A 14499-nucleotide genomic window follows, 5' to 3' on the forward strand; every position below is an offset into this window, starting at 1 on the left:
AAGGAGAAGACAGTGGATTAGGTGTCTCAGGAAAGCCTTACTAATATTTGGGCCAAACTGTTAGGTATAATCTGAAGGCGGAACACAGTTTAGTTACATTTAATTGGATTACATAAGAGTAGTGGCTTTTACATTTTTTTCAGTGTATAAAAATAAAATAATAAACTGTTAATACATGCGAGGTAGCAGGAGGTCAGTTCAAAAAACACTAACCTGTCCTCCAAGTGAAAAAGCCAACTGGAGCAGCCCGTCGGCCAGCTTACGACTGCCAACATCCATGGAGGGGAGGGACTTCTTCTCATCACCTGGTGCAATACCCTTATACACCACCGAGAGAAGCTTCGATCCTAGTGACAGTCCGAAACTGGAATCCTGTTTAAAGAAGCAGAGTTATACATGCTGAAGTCTGAGACTTTGTTTTCCTCAATGAATTACTAAACTCCTATATGAAAGAATATGAATAAAAAAAAATCTCTGATATAACACTTCAAGGTAAATGTCACAATTTCCTAAATGGTCACCATCACAGATTTCTATTAGGTTCTTGAGGAGCTTAGGAAACTGTAAGTCACGCTCCAATGAATATGGAAAACTTCCATGAATGTGAGCCCTGCAAACACAGGCAGTGTTGTAAGCAGTTTACCTGGCTCTGTAATGTTGAGTTGAGCAGTCCAGCTCTATGCAGTTGCTTACAGGCAGACAGCACCAGACCCAGCCTGGTGTGGTCACTGCGGGCCTCCGAGTTGTAGAGGTCCAAACCACACAGCTCGTCCACACTGATGAGACAAGGGAAGAATTATACATGTGCGCAGTCTCTCAGTCTAATTTGAGTGATATATCCGCACAGCAGGACCACAATAAATGTAAAGAACAAACAATCTAAAACATTACACATAAACAATATGTTGTGTAAAATCCTTTGGTTAGTGGACACAAACAACAAACAAACCAAAAACATGTGGAAATTAATAAATCCCATAACAATAATAAGTGATTTCAAGTGAAGCAAAGTCATATAAATATTAATATAAAATTAAGTAATAAGTTAAGTAATTAAGTAAATTAAGTAATAACTTTTAATATCTAAAATTCTAGAGTTCTGGTCCAAGAACAGAACAAATAAGTATGCATCAAGTTAATTCATTATTCCTAGAGTAAAGATATAAGAGTTTTGCTCACTGACAAACTAATTCTCAAATGTATCTCATGTCAACAAGTACAAACTAAAAAGCCAGTCAGCATCTTGATGCATTTAAAATACTTAATGTTGTCATCTTTCTTCAAGGTCTTTGTGCCAAGGCGGCAAAAACAACACTGACCTTTTATAAGAGACCCTCTTCCTGATACTGTACTCCAGCTGGTCTTTGTAAGGAGACTTCACCAAAGCCTTGAGGATGCACACACAGACTTCTGGCAGGTTGGTCATCACCTCCACATCTGCCATGTTGAACCCAATGCTTGAAGGCTCACACACTGTCGTAGCAACCAGCTCAAAAAAATGTACGTTGAGGATTTCCATCTCCAGGGACTAAAAAATAAGATTTGAACACTTACTCCAAAGTGAATATAATAAGAGGCAGAACATAATGATGAATGCCAATCCTATTGACTTTCACTATTCACTATATTGATCCACTGAATAATATGCCCATGCTAAAATTCTAATTTTAATATCTTCTTGATAGCACACACAGAATATAATAGTCCATTTGATTATTTCTAGATATTTTCAGAACTGAACAAAATTCTAAATTACTGATTAGTAAGAGCCAAAACATTGTTAAATACAGTACATAAAACAATAAACCACTGTACAAACGAGACCAGACAAAAATGCATATTTCTGTCCTTTACCTTCCAGAAGTCTTGCTGACAGTTGTCAAGTACCATGGTGACAAACTCCAACAAGCGCACTATGATTGTTCCCTTATTGTAGTTATAATCTTCCCTCTCCCTGGGGCTGAAGAGTGAGCCTTTGGGTCCCAAAGAGGAACACAACTCCGCAGCAGAGATGTCCTGCATGGACAGTTCACTTATAAAGAAACCGATGGCTTTCAAAAAGATGGACTCCTTTTCAGGTTCTAAACAAAGAGAAAAACCAATGCTGAAAACTGAAAGGACTTGAATGCTCTTTCCCACTCCAAACTGAAAACAAGACTTAAGACAACATGAATGAAATTGAGGGATTGTTTCTTCTGTGAGCAGCAGGAAATGCTCACCCAGTATCTGGTGGGGTTTGATGAAGTGCAGCCCGATGAAGGTGTTGTAGCAGTCGAGGGCTGCCAGCAGGAGGTCCATCCACTGCAGAGTGGCTCGCAGGCTGAAGGGGCCCTGCAGGTCCTTCAGGGTTGTCTGGGTTAGAAGTCCTGCAGAGCCTTCATCGCCCCGGCCCCCGCCCTCAAACCTGCTGACCAGAAACCCAACAGCCTCCTTCTTCAAGATATCCTCCAACCAGGCAGCAGGGCTCTTCTTACCTGCAGAGACAGGGAAGACTTCCTTACTGTCGGCTGCAATGGAATCTCTGAATCTCAACATGGCCATTTGTATTTTTAATTTTGTATTAGTGTTGCAACTGGACATGTGTACATGTTTAAATGATACCCTGACAAATTGTTCATTGGATCGACTTTGGCTCATATGAAAAGTTACCTGGCAATAAGGGAACAAATTCATATAACAGCTCCATGCACTTGTGCCTGCATTCAGTTTGAGGACGTCCACATTGCACCAGCAGCCACATGACCACATCTGACAAGCACACAGGTTTATCTAGAGGGAACCCCCTGGAAACAGGAAAGAATATCTCAAGGTAGGGACATAAAAACTTCCATACTTCTCCTTTCATAGACTTAACAGTAGCTGAGCAGCATGTAAATATATTGGCTACAAAACCTTCCAGTTTCAATCTAACCTTTACTCTTTACATTTGTTTTCAGCAAAAAAGGTAATAATGAAACAGAAAAAAAAGCCATCAGCCAACCTTGGAACACGTCTTTTTGATTTTTCATTGAGAGATGCAGCCTTGTGTTTGATGATTCTTTTCAAGTGGTCAATGGCATCACTGCACTGCTGCAACGTACCTGCAGAAGTGACGGCACCAATGGGCCAAGCATCAAAGACAAGTTCTCATGATTGCACGGGTGGAAGACGGGGGACGGGTAAGTAAGTTAAGTAAAAGACCTACCTAAAGACTTTTCATCGGAATGTGCTAGTGCCAAACTTTCAACAAATATAACCAGAGCTTCAAAGACAAACTGCTTAATCAAAGCACTTTCCTCCCTGCAAAGACACAAATATGTTAAACACATATTTCATATTCAACAGATCCTTAGAAGACTGTTTACGCCTCACTGAGTTGCTGTTGCATGGGAAAAAAATAATTTCCTAATATATTATTCATTCACTAAATAACATCCATCACATTGTACTACCTATAGGCTAGTGTGTAAGCAAAAACAAGCATACAATCTGATTTATTCTTTATGAATTTACATCAATAATATTGACATTATCTCACTTTCTAACACCATTTGAGAACAAACAGTAGTATTGTTATTTTAACCCTTCAATACAAATCTGACAGTACAACAATAAGATCATAACAAAGCTTTTCTGAGCATGAAAAGATCATACCTGAACTGTTTGTAGATGCTGTTAAAGGCCAATGCTGCTCCCAGCCTCTTGAAGACATTGGGGTGCAGAGCGAGGCTGTACAGACGTTTGAACAGAGACTTGGTGTTGGCTGGACTCTTCTCCTGTTGCTGTGGTGTGGTCTGCTTTATTGACCACTTCAGGAATTCTTGAATACACTGACCACAGAAATCCCTTAAAGTGCTGTCCACAGGATCCACTACACCATCCTTTCAAAAATCACAAGAACAGTTAATTAACATTAGGCACATTTTAAAAGGATAATGAGCACAAAGCAAACAGTTCCATAGACTACACACCTGGCATCTGTTAATTAGTGTCAAAGAAAGCTGCTGAATTCAGAAAGGTTTTGCAAAAAAAGTGAAATCATTACTAGAATAAATATCACAGGATATAACCCTATAACTAAGGTTAAAAAAGGACATGACATAAAAGTGTTTTGGGACAAAAAGAGTATAAATACACATAAGCAGGTATATATATCATATGAAAAATGTTCAATTGAAAATCACATTAAATAATGTATTTACCAGGATAGCTTCCAGAATAGCCACTGTGTCCTGACTTTCAAACTTCTTGTTGTTGGTGAACCAGTGAATGAGTTGCATCACTAAGGGCTCAAACAGCTGTCTTGTTACCTAAAAGAAAAAATAGTTGTGTATTTTCAAGAAAGAAGGTATAAAATCCTTTGCAAACACATTGAGGTATAACAATTACAAAGGTAAAGAATGACTGCAAACAGTTTCTCTAGCCATCAATAACAAACGTTCTGCAACTCTCTACGTAAGTCGGTATTAGGCAGCAAATCAGGGTAAGAAAAGGCAAAGCATCTGATCTTATTTATACTGAAAGCTCTCCTTGCCTTACCTGGTCAACGTCACAGGCCAGATGCAGCAGGACTGGGAAGATGCGCTTGTGCAGCCTGTACATGGGAGGAGTGGACTTCTCTCCCTCGGGAATCTGGGAGCCCTTCCCCAGCATGTAGACGACCACACTGTGCAGGAGCTCACAGGCCGCCACCTGCACAACACCAGAGGTCAGTAACTGACAAGCAGCTCAGCTCAACCAAGTCACACTGTTTGATTATTTCCACATCTATTTACCAGGATTAGCGTTATTAGAAAATTCAGTATCCTGGAATGTTGGATAACTGTTATAGTTTTAAATACATGCTTTATTAAGTCAAAGGGGTTTACTGTACTTTTGTTTGCCTGTCACTCGTGGAAAGAGCCAGTTCAGTGATTCGAGGTAAGAAAGTATCCAGGTAAATGACTGGTTTCAGATCTGCGAACGGCACTGCAAAATTAAGGCGCTTCTGTGAATCCCAAGCTACAAACTTCTTCATCATTTCTTCAGCAGAGGTAGCTGGAAAACCGAAACGTGACAATTATTGGAAACGCACATCTTTATCAATTTAAATACAAGAAATAAACATTTTAATGTTTATGAAAAGAACAGCTAGCCCTTTAAGTGACAGAACATTATAGGTGCACTAACAGACCCTCATTACTCACTGAAGCAGCAGGCTGGCACTCACCTGTGACAAGGCTCCTGTTCAGCTGTCCTCCCAGATGCCCAAGCAGCCGCACAACTCTGCGCCTCACAATGGCACTAGGGGAATCTTCAATCTGTGAACAGGAAAACAACAGAGACTCTGTCCATTTCACACTGAGTGCTGGAGGTCATGTGCCACTGACAGGATGTCTTGTTTCTGATTCTTACTGATGTTCTTAAAGTCATTTTAATATAAAGATTTTTTAAAGTAAAGATCCTAAATGAACTCCTATTAAACAATATGAAAAATTAGATTAAACATAAACAGCAAATGCAAAGATTTACTTAAATTCCAATCCCAATATTCTAATAACACAGAATGATAACTTCATGCCAAACATAGAGCCCTCTATGGCATCTTCTAAACTGGGTACCTTTTGGGGTGTAAAACAAAGAAAAAGGTTCTCCATTAAATGTCACTAAACCTTTCCAAGCGATGCATTCCCCAAAATGAATTTTCCTCAGAGATTGCTTGTGACACCTGCTGGCACAAAACTGTACTGCATCCACCTCAAATCATACAAATCAAGGACAGTTGAATGCTGCCAGAAAAGATGAGCTTCTAAAGCTGTTAAGACTTTGCAATGTATACATTTCAAATACATTTGCCACTTTAAATACGTAATACAGACAAAACATATACAAAAACATTGGGAATGTTTTCTATAGAAACAGCTGCATTGATGAAAAACTGATTTAAGTAGTAAATCATGTCTAATTTTCTTGTGAGAAAGTTGGCAGAAACATTACCATTGAAAGGCGCTTTGATTTCTTCAGAAGCCTCATAAGCACTTTGCCATATCCTTTTTCTGTTCCACTTGAAAGACACATCACCTCCCAGTTATTCTGCTCTTCGTCTGCAATCAGGGTTTGGTGTTTGAACACATACTCTTGCCATGAATGACAGCAACATAATCAAGTAAAATACACTTTACATACACAATCTCTTTGCACAGCTATGGGGTGTTTTTGCACATTTGTGAAGGTCCTCCAAATAACAAGTCCCTTCCCTTTGTCTTACCATTTGATGTGGCTGTTTTCAGGTAGCCATCCAGGTAGGGCAGGACGTCCCTGTAGTGTGGCTGTATGAGCGACCGAGGGATGAAGGACGACCACTCCTCAAGAGCGTCCAGGGCGGCACTGGCCAGCGGGGCATGGCTCAGGCCCAGCTTAAATGCAGTCTGGTGGTCCGAAGGAAATGACAGAAGAGAAAGTCTTTATGCCTCCTGCATTTACACTGCTTCTGTTCATAAAAGCCACAAACTCTGAATCTAGATACATGTAGATAGTTTAGATATACATCAATCAGCCATAACATTATGACCACTGACAGGTGAAGTGAATAACACTGATAATCTCATTATCATGGTACCTGTCAGTGGGTGGGATATATTAGGCAGCAAGTCAACATTTTGTCCTCAAAGTTGATGTGTTAGAAGCAGGAAAAATGGGCAAGCGTAAGGATCTGAGCGACTTTGACAAGGGCCAAATTGTGATGGCTAGACGACTGGGTCAGAGCATCTCCAAAACTGCAGCTCTTGTGGGATGTTCCCGGTCTGCAGTGGTCAGTACCTATCAAAAGTGGTCCAAGGAAGGAAAAGCGGTGAACCGGCGACAGGGTCATGGGCGGTCAGGCTCTTTGATGCATGTGGGGAGTGAAGGCTGGTCCGTGTGGTCCGATGCTGGATCTGATAGAAAGGTGTCAGAACACATAGTGCATCACAGTTTGTTGCGTATGGGGCTGCGTAGCTGCAGACCAGTCAGGGTGCCCATGCTGACCCCCATCCACTGCTGAAAGCGCCTACAATGGGCACGTGAGCATCAGAACTGGACCACGGAGCAATGGAAGAAGGTGGCCTGGTCTGATGAATGACGAGTTGATTTGGCCTCCAAATTCACCAGATCTCAATCCAATCGATTATCTGTGGGATGTGCTGGACAAACAAGTCCGATCCATGGAGGCCCCACCTCGCAACTTACAGGACTTAAAGGATCTGCTGCTAACGTCTTGGTGCCAGATACCACAGCACACCTTCAGAGGTCTAGTGGAGTCCATGCCTCGACGGGTCAGGGCTGTTTTGGCGGCAAAAGGGGGACCTACACAATATTAGGCAGGAGGTCATAATGTTATGGCTGATCGGTGTATACTATCCGACAAAGATACTGAAATTTTAAATTGCAGAATTGGATTGGAAAATGTCTCGCTGACATTTTGTAATGCATATGTTTTGTGATTAAGGATGTGTGTTTTGTTGGATCAGATGTAAATGACAACAAGCATTGAAGCTCCCACCTGAAGTGCTGGAATATAAGCCTTGATATCGAGAGCCACGATGTCATGATGAAGAGACAGCACAAATGTCAGGCAGGAGGCCAGCAGTTCATCCTTGTACTGTTTCATTCTCACCGAGACCTGCAAGAAAGTCACAACATTCAGACAGCTATAGTTAGAAATGAATCACCAGTAGCTGTTCTTAACTGAGGGAAAGTTACGTACGTAAACCATACAAGAATGGAGTATTTGCTGTATTACCTCTTTTCCAAACTTGGCAAAGAGTGCGAAGCAGGCGTACTTCTCTGGGTCTTGAGGGTCTGCTTTAAAGCTCTTGGGACTCACTCCCTGCCACACACAAAACAGGGACAAATAAATATTTAATTAATATTATAGGACAAAGTAGCCACATTAAAGCCTAGACCAAACCACAAATTTTACTTGTGGTTTTGCTAGAACAAAATGTAACCCTAATTTAACCAATGAACTTATAGTACAAAGTTAATTAAATTACTTAAAATAATTCTGTAAAAACAACTTCATTCTCACCTCACCTCACCTAGCATTTCTAGATTAATCAATGTACCCGATTACAACTTTTCACTGTCAATCTCTAAATATACCTTTGCATTTTATTTTCAAATTTTGTATTGGCAAATCCCCCAAAATATCAAAAAATGTGATGGGAAAAGATGGCGGAACAGGTAAAGGCAACGTGAAACCCAATACCTGAAAATACTTGATTTTCTTTGCAATCTTCATGGAAAGAGAAAGAAGCTTGTAGAAGCCACTGACAAGAGGAAATCTGGTGGACTGCAGGACGAGCTCATGGCCTAATGGATACACCCACTGCTCAAAATATTCTGCATGTTTCCATAGAAGCAGTTCACTGCAACAAAAACAAAACAGTTCTGACTGAACCAATTATAATAAAATGCTTTTCTGTCTTTCGATTGCATGAAACATTTCATAATAATCTGAGAATACTAGTACTAGTCTTGGTAGATGCCATACTAACATCAGATGCACACAATTCAGATCAAGGGAACTCAGATGAAACTGATCTAAAACAAGTTGTGAATCACTACCTGCAGAACTCCACCAGGTTGACGAAGGCAGTGAAGTCCTTGGGTTTGTTGGGTAGAAGGTGGGCTGTTGGGTCGGAGGAAGGGAGAACAAGGCTGCTGACATCAGTCTCTCCCTGCTATGAGAAATACAACAGTAAAATACCCATCGGCAACACCAGATACAATCAACCAATGTCACTGAAGCTCAGGTAAGATATTAAGCCTAGACCTGAAGCCAAACAAAAAGATCCGGTAAGAAATAAATACCCTGACGGAAAAGATATACATGTATTTGAAATAAATTTAAAAAAACAAATCTAGTCTTCATCTAAATGTAAAGACACAAACAATATATATTACCTTATAACCAGAAGTAAATATTTTTCTTTATCTATATACACAAATCATTGTGTGTATCATTTGTGTGAACTTAAAACCCAACATGACTTGACAGGGATAATAAATATCTTATGTAGAGCTGGCAGTCGTGTAAAGGAATGCACTGAACCCATACCTCGTTATCGAGGTTCTGTTTCTGAACGGACAAATCCAGCTTCTCAACGATCTTCAGAATTGACTTTATAAGCTCGTCATACAACAGGCGGTTCAGGGACCGCAGGGGTGCCCTCTGTGATTCAAACGTCCCATCCAAAAACCCAGATTCCTGCACATCACAAATAAAACATTATCTCAGACAATCACAAGCATTGGGTTATTCATCAGTACCTGTGTTGGACAGAATTGATATAGAACACTGTGGGGATTTATACAGAGTCACCCTCCAAACAGCTGGAGGCTTTGAGGGCCTACCTTCAACTTGTCACAGTCCAGCAGACTCCTGAAGAGATCCAGATAGTCTCGGTAAGAGGGGACCTTCCATTCCCCAGTGCGCACCTGTGCGGCTTCGGCAGCCTGCACCTCCCCACGAATATTGGGGCCACCCTGAACAACACCCTCCTCCTGAGGAGAAAAGACCATCACAGAGTGAGTGGACCTGCACTACAGCACACACTTCAGTCTGTATAAGGAGGTGGCAGATTTTTAACAAACATCTTAGAAAGGAGCCTTTTCTGATCAGCCAGAACAAGTGGCAGTCTACATCTGGTAATACTGTACAGATACATTCTTTCTTTTTTAACATGGCAGCACATTATTACATTTTTTTAATGAGAGGACCAGACCTTTAACCTCTACAGTGCCATAAATAAAAGTGGTAAGAACCAGTGATTGGAGTTTGTGGTATGAACAGTCTTGGCTGTCAAAGGACTCTTCAGTAAGAAAGAGCGAGTTGTGTTTAATTACAGAATGAGATCCTGAAGTCAAACTGGATTTTTGCTGCTTAAGATAATAAACACAATGTAACAAGCATGCCAGGTACTGCACGTCCTGACTCTCAAACGAGTTAACATGACCTCACCTCACTAAGTAGAACAGGCTTGGAACAGACACGTATCACACCCTGGTGCACTAGAAAAAAAACACATACGAGCATGTCAATTCCCAGGCAGAAGACAAAATGTACAAATTCAATACCAAAACAATACCAAACAGTACAATGCATAGATATGTATATATACATACATACATCCATATACACACCACATACATTCACACATATATATTTAAAAAGAAAAGAAAAAAGGAAACAGTACTTCATAATTCATTGTGGAAAAATTCTTCATTTAAAATAACAAACTATGATTTATCTTAGTAGTAGTTATTCGTAAAACAAACCACAAAAAAAAAACAATGATGACGTTATGTTAAACAAACAGAAAATAAAAAATAATACTTCATAATACTGTTTTCAGCACTAAGCCTTGCATAGGGATGTTAATAGTTCACAGTTTAACAATTTGTATTTTTATTATTACGTATAATTTTGCTTAACAAAATAAGTAAAATAACTGTGGGAACTAATGGGTAAAAATATTTCTTACCGTGTTTGAGCTTTATTATTACCAATTGTGGTTGCACCTTTTCTTTGGCATGGTTTCCTGTGGAATTTTGTATTGGATGTGTTGCTCAAGGCCCTGAATGACACTATACTTTGTCCTTAAATGCCCTTTGTGTCAATAATTCGTGAATATTTACACTTCAGTAACTGCATGTTTTGTGGGGCCGGTGAATAGTGACTCCTAGTGGTAGGGATCAGGATTACAAATATCCTTTCCAACTGCGACTGAAGAGATCTTGCAGTGAAGTCACTGGGGATGCCATGGTTAAAACTCACCAACAGTGCTGATGAAGCTCCAGAGGACAGGACCTTTTCCGGCCATGGCAACAAAAATCTTGATGATGGAACGACAGCAGGCTGGCTGCATCCTCTGGCTGTACTGCGGGAAGCTGTCGATCTGCACCACCAGCAGGCGCTCCAGCACAGGGGTGTACACCTCCGGGATCTGGGGAAGTGCACACAGCAAACTTCATAACCTGAACAGACTAAAGACAGTGATTTTGATGCAACCATTGTAATTTAGCTCTCAGTTTTTACTCTGTGGTTTATCTCACAGTGCTGTCCATTTACTGGCACTAATAAAAATGCAGTTTAGAAGAGCAATAATAAAAGCAATAATAAAAAAAGCTCAGGCTTCGATGTGCACCCTGTCAAGATGAAATATGACGCTGGCTATGGAGTCCAGAAAGCTGGGTAACTGGTACACGTTATCCTCTTCTGTGTCAGTCTCTGTCAGGTACATCTGCTTGCAGCGTTGGATCAGCTCTGTGTACATGAAGTCAACATCATTTGGGCAAACCACTTTGCAGGGCTGGGGAAAAAAAAAAACAAAAAAAAAACAAGTAGAAATGAACTACAACGGGAGTGCTGAACAACACCAGGAAGTGAAGTTCAAAATCATAAGAAGCTTGGATTACCCATCATCACAACAAAGGTCTGACAATAAAAGATTGTGATATTCAGTTCTTGTACATCAGATTGTGTGATACTTAACAACAAAAGACAATCCACATATCTGTCAGAAATATGAGCAATTGACTTCATAATCAAAGCTAACAGATAAAAAAAAAAAAAGCTATTTGCACAGTAAAGTCTAACAAGTAATACGCACTGCTGCAAACAGTCCATATCCTCGAATGGCAATTGAGAGCTCCTTATTTGTGGATTCAGTGGTCTTGATGATGCTACAGAACTGGTGCATGAAGAATTTCAGCTTGCTTTTGTGTACTTCAGCATTCTCAGCTACGAGGATCGCAACCTAGAGAACAGGGAAAGCATAAGAGAAACACGTTCATTTTACCAGCATACAAAATGAATTGAGCACAGTTCTACATATATTGGAAACACGAATGTGCATGGTCATTAATTCAACTAGATGTACCCTTAAATAGTGTATATTAATGTAATTTTAGGCAATAAGATGATTTCTGTATATGTATTGTTTACCACAGCAGAATTTGTTTTCTGTCATCTTAATGTGTGAAATATATGCTGAAGTGCATACATTTGTCTATTGAATATTACAAAGCACAGCGTACCAAAGTCTGTTTAATGTAATTTAACAAAAACGTTTAGCGATTTTATGTTTAAAATTGTGAAAATATATGTCAGCTTCATTAAGGTTTCTTATCTGCTGAGAATTCTACCTTAACTAGCAGACAAAAAAATAAAAGCCAATAGCCATTATTGAGGTCTAATCGAAAAATAAAATACTTACAGTGCTATACATAAAATATAATATTTCTATTCAATATGAGCTATGCTCCTCTCTGTATTTTTCCACTTTGTATCACGCTAATAGATTGTAAATCCCCTTGGATAAGGGCGTCTGCCAAGAAACAAATAATAATAAAATAATAATATAATAAAGCTCACCTGTTTCAGAAAGGACTCCAGAGCAAAGTAACCTGTTTTTTTAATTTCCCCATTTGTGTGTCCACACCACTTGGACATGACTTCAAAAACTGACCGGTAGTTATCCATAAGGCAACTACTGAACTGGGCAGCATGTCTTGCAAACAGTTTCAGCCCAGCTGGAAAAAATGACAGCCAATGAAACAAATGTAAAATGTACATTTTAATTTAAAGACAATGATTCGGTAGTGATGGTATAAGCACAATTACACACGAAAGAGTAAAATGTCAAATACCTAAAAAAATTAAAAATTAAAAGTGATTTTATATAATAAAATCTTACCAAAAAGGACAGCATATCTCTTAAATTCAGTCTGTTATAACAAAGAAGAAATTATTGTTAGTTGGTATGATATTGTAAAACAATTACTTTTGGAATTAATACACTTAAAAATAAACAACTACTCACCTGGGGACTTATAGACTTTAGCGCATAATCAAATATTTCCTGTGAAGTTTTGGGGTCTACAGAAAAAAATAAAGAATCATGCACTGAATCAAACAAAGGTGGTTTTGCTACACTACTAATCCTGTGCAATATTTGATCTGAGAAGTAGTTTATATTTTTATGTACTCTGCACTGTTACAAGAGGAACTCAGATCTGTCCATTTATAACTGTCCTCCTAGTCTACATTTAAAGTGGGGAAATGGCTATGAAAACACCAAAGCTTACAAGATTAATTAAAATAAACATTAACACCACATATATACATTTTAAACATTACTTCACAACATTAAGTCAAACTGAAAGTAAAATATATGAACACATTTTAAGCAAATCAAATTCCAGACAGAAAATCTATGATTACAGTCAATATTCAACTGACATCTTAACTGGAGACTTTTACCGCTGGAGAAAGTGGTGGATTAATAGCAGGGGGAGAGGGGTAATGTCAACCATGGGCTACCTTTATTTCTTCTCGTCTCGTTATTCCTTCAAAAATTATTTCAAATATTTTACATAAAATAACAATTACAATGTAAAGCCAGTTTAATAACGGTAAGAATTGACATTAAATTACATTAAAAACACACACCTTCTTCCATTGATTTGGTGAAGTTCACCATAAGTGCAGTTAACCCTTTAAGACATCCAGCAACCAAAGGTAGTTTGGGTTCTTTTGTGGTAGAAGTAATCTAAAACAGAGGTGAAATTGGATGTAAACTATTTAATCCTAAGAAAGCATGATGTATACATCACAAAAATGCCAATGTTAAATGACCTAAAGATACCCCACAGTGTAAATGCATCTTTGTAGATCCCTCTGTTTCAGATTTCACATTTAAAGCCTAATGTCTGCTCTCTAATTGAGTCCCCAGAGAGCACTGCCACACTATTACAGTCAAACTATCAATTTATATTTCATAAAGCCATTTTCATGAGGTAAGCAACATTGCTTTATTAGTTACTTTACAAGGCTGAGGAAAAGAACATTGGAAATTAAAAGCTCACCTTACTCAGCTTCAGTTTCCACTGAAGACTAATCAAAAATATGTATCGTTTGGGAGTCTAATATATGAAAGTTAAAGCAAGAAGTGCATGAGGTGTTCAGCACTTAAGTGCTCTCCAGTGGCCTTTACTGACTCACCATTGTTGGGATAACCAACCTATATGGCCACAGACTGTAAGCAGTTAGAACTATCCAAATAATTCCAGCATTTGTTTTACTTTTAAAAGGTGATCTTTAATCACAAGAGATCAGAAGATACGTCAGACAGCAGTTTATGACATAAAAAATGCAAAACTAAAATAATGAAAGCCATGTCTCAGAATAACCTCTGACAGTCAATGTGTTTAAACCAGAAACACAGTATTTAAATGGTACATGTTTAGAATAAATAAAGTAGAATTGAAATCAAACATATACACTGCATATACTTTTTACTTGAATCGGTATTGGCTTACTTGAGATTTCAGTTCACCGAGATAGGCGCGGTACAGTTTTTCAGAGTTATTGACCATGTCGCAGGGCTGCACCTCTCCCAGCACTCCCAGCAGCTCATAGATGTTCCCCAGCACTAAACAGAAATCATATAACAAAAGCTTGCCTTACTGCTTTATTTCATACTGTGATTTGTGCAC

General features: G+C 39.0%; 1 protein-coding gene across 2 annotated transcripts in view; it reads right to left on the bottom strand.

Moving 5' to 3' along the window:
* prkdc (protein kinase, DNA-activated, catalytic subunit) overlaps positions 1 to 14499 on the bottom strand; it is a 51680-nt gene that overhangs the window by 32840 nt on the left and 4341 nt on the right. The window contains exons 6-35 of one of the 2 annotated variants that reach the window (XM_066719645.1): positions 14323 to 14435; positions 13454 to 13553; positions 12825 to 12880; positions 12699 to 12729; positions 12377 to 12534; positions 11613 to 11759; positions 11148 to 11312; positions 10778 to 10946; positions 9962 to 10011; positions 9355 to 9504; positions 9059 to 9208; positions 8566 to 8681; positions 8207 to 8366; positions 7739 to 7825; positions 7499 to 7618; positions 6227 to 6386; positions 5956 to 6062; positions 5189 to 5279; positions 4853 to 4947; positions 4519 to 4671; positions 4182 to 4289; positions 3634 to 3860; positions 3185 to 3279; positions 2981 to 3080; positions 2650 to 2783; positions 2220 to 2474; positions 1855 to 2081; positions 1320 to 1528; positions 644 to 776; positions 214 to 372 (exon numbers count right to left, since the gene is read on the bottom strand). In XM_066719645.1, the coding sequence (XP_066575742.1) occupies positions 214 to 372; positions 644 to 776; positions 1320 to 1528; positions 1855 to 2081; positions 2220 to 2474; positions 2650 to 2783; positions 2981 to 3080; positions 3185 to 3279; positions 3634 to 3860; positions 4182 to 4289; positions 4519 to 4671; positions 4853 to 4947; positions 5189 to 5279; positions 5956 to 6062; positions 6227 to 6386; positions 7499 to 7618; positions 7739 to 7825; positions 8207 to 8366; positions 8566 to 8681; positions 9059 to 9208; positions 9355 to 9504; positions 9962 to 10011; positions 10778 to 10946; positions 11148 to 11312; positions 11613 to 11759; positions 12377 to 12534; positions 12699 to 12729; positions 12825 to 12880; positions 13454 to 13553; positions 14323 to 14435 (4025 nt within the window). Of the gene's footprint in view, positions 1 to 213; positions 373 to 643; positions 777 to 1319; positions 1529 to 1854; positions 2082 to 2219; positions 2475 to 2649; positions 2784 to 2980; positions 3081 to 3184; positions 3280 to 3633; positions 3861 to 4181; positions 4290 to 4518; positions 4672 to 4852; positions 5017 to 5188; positions 5280 to 5955; positions 6063 to 6226; positions 6387 to 7498; positions 7619 to 7738; positions 7826 to 8206; positions 8367 to 8565; positions 8682 to 9058; positions 9209 to 9354; positions 9505 to 9961; positions 10012 to 10777; positions 10947 to 11147; positions 11313 to 11612; positions 11760 to 12376; positions 12535 to 12698; positions 12730 to 12824; positions 12881 to 13453; positions 13554 to 14322; positions 14436 to 14499 lie in introns of both variants that reach the window. The other variant, XM_066719644.1, reaches the window with a different exon arrangement.

Source organism: Amia ocellicauda, chromosome 2 (assembly GCF_036373705.1).
Source record: "Amia ocellicauda isolate fAmiCal2 chromosome 2, fAmiCal2.hap1, whole genome shotgun sequence".
Lineage (NCBI taxonomy): Eukaryota > Metazoa > Chordata > Actinopteri > Amiiformes > Amiidae > Amia > Amia ocellicauda.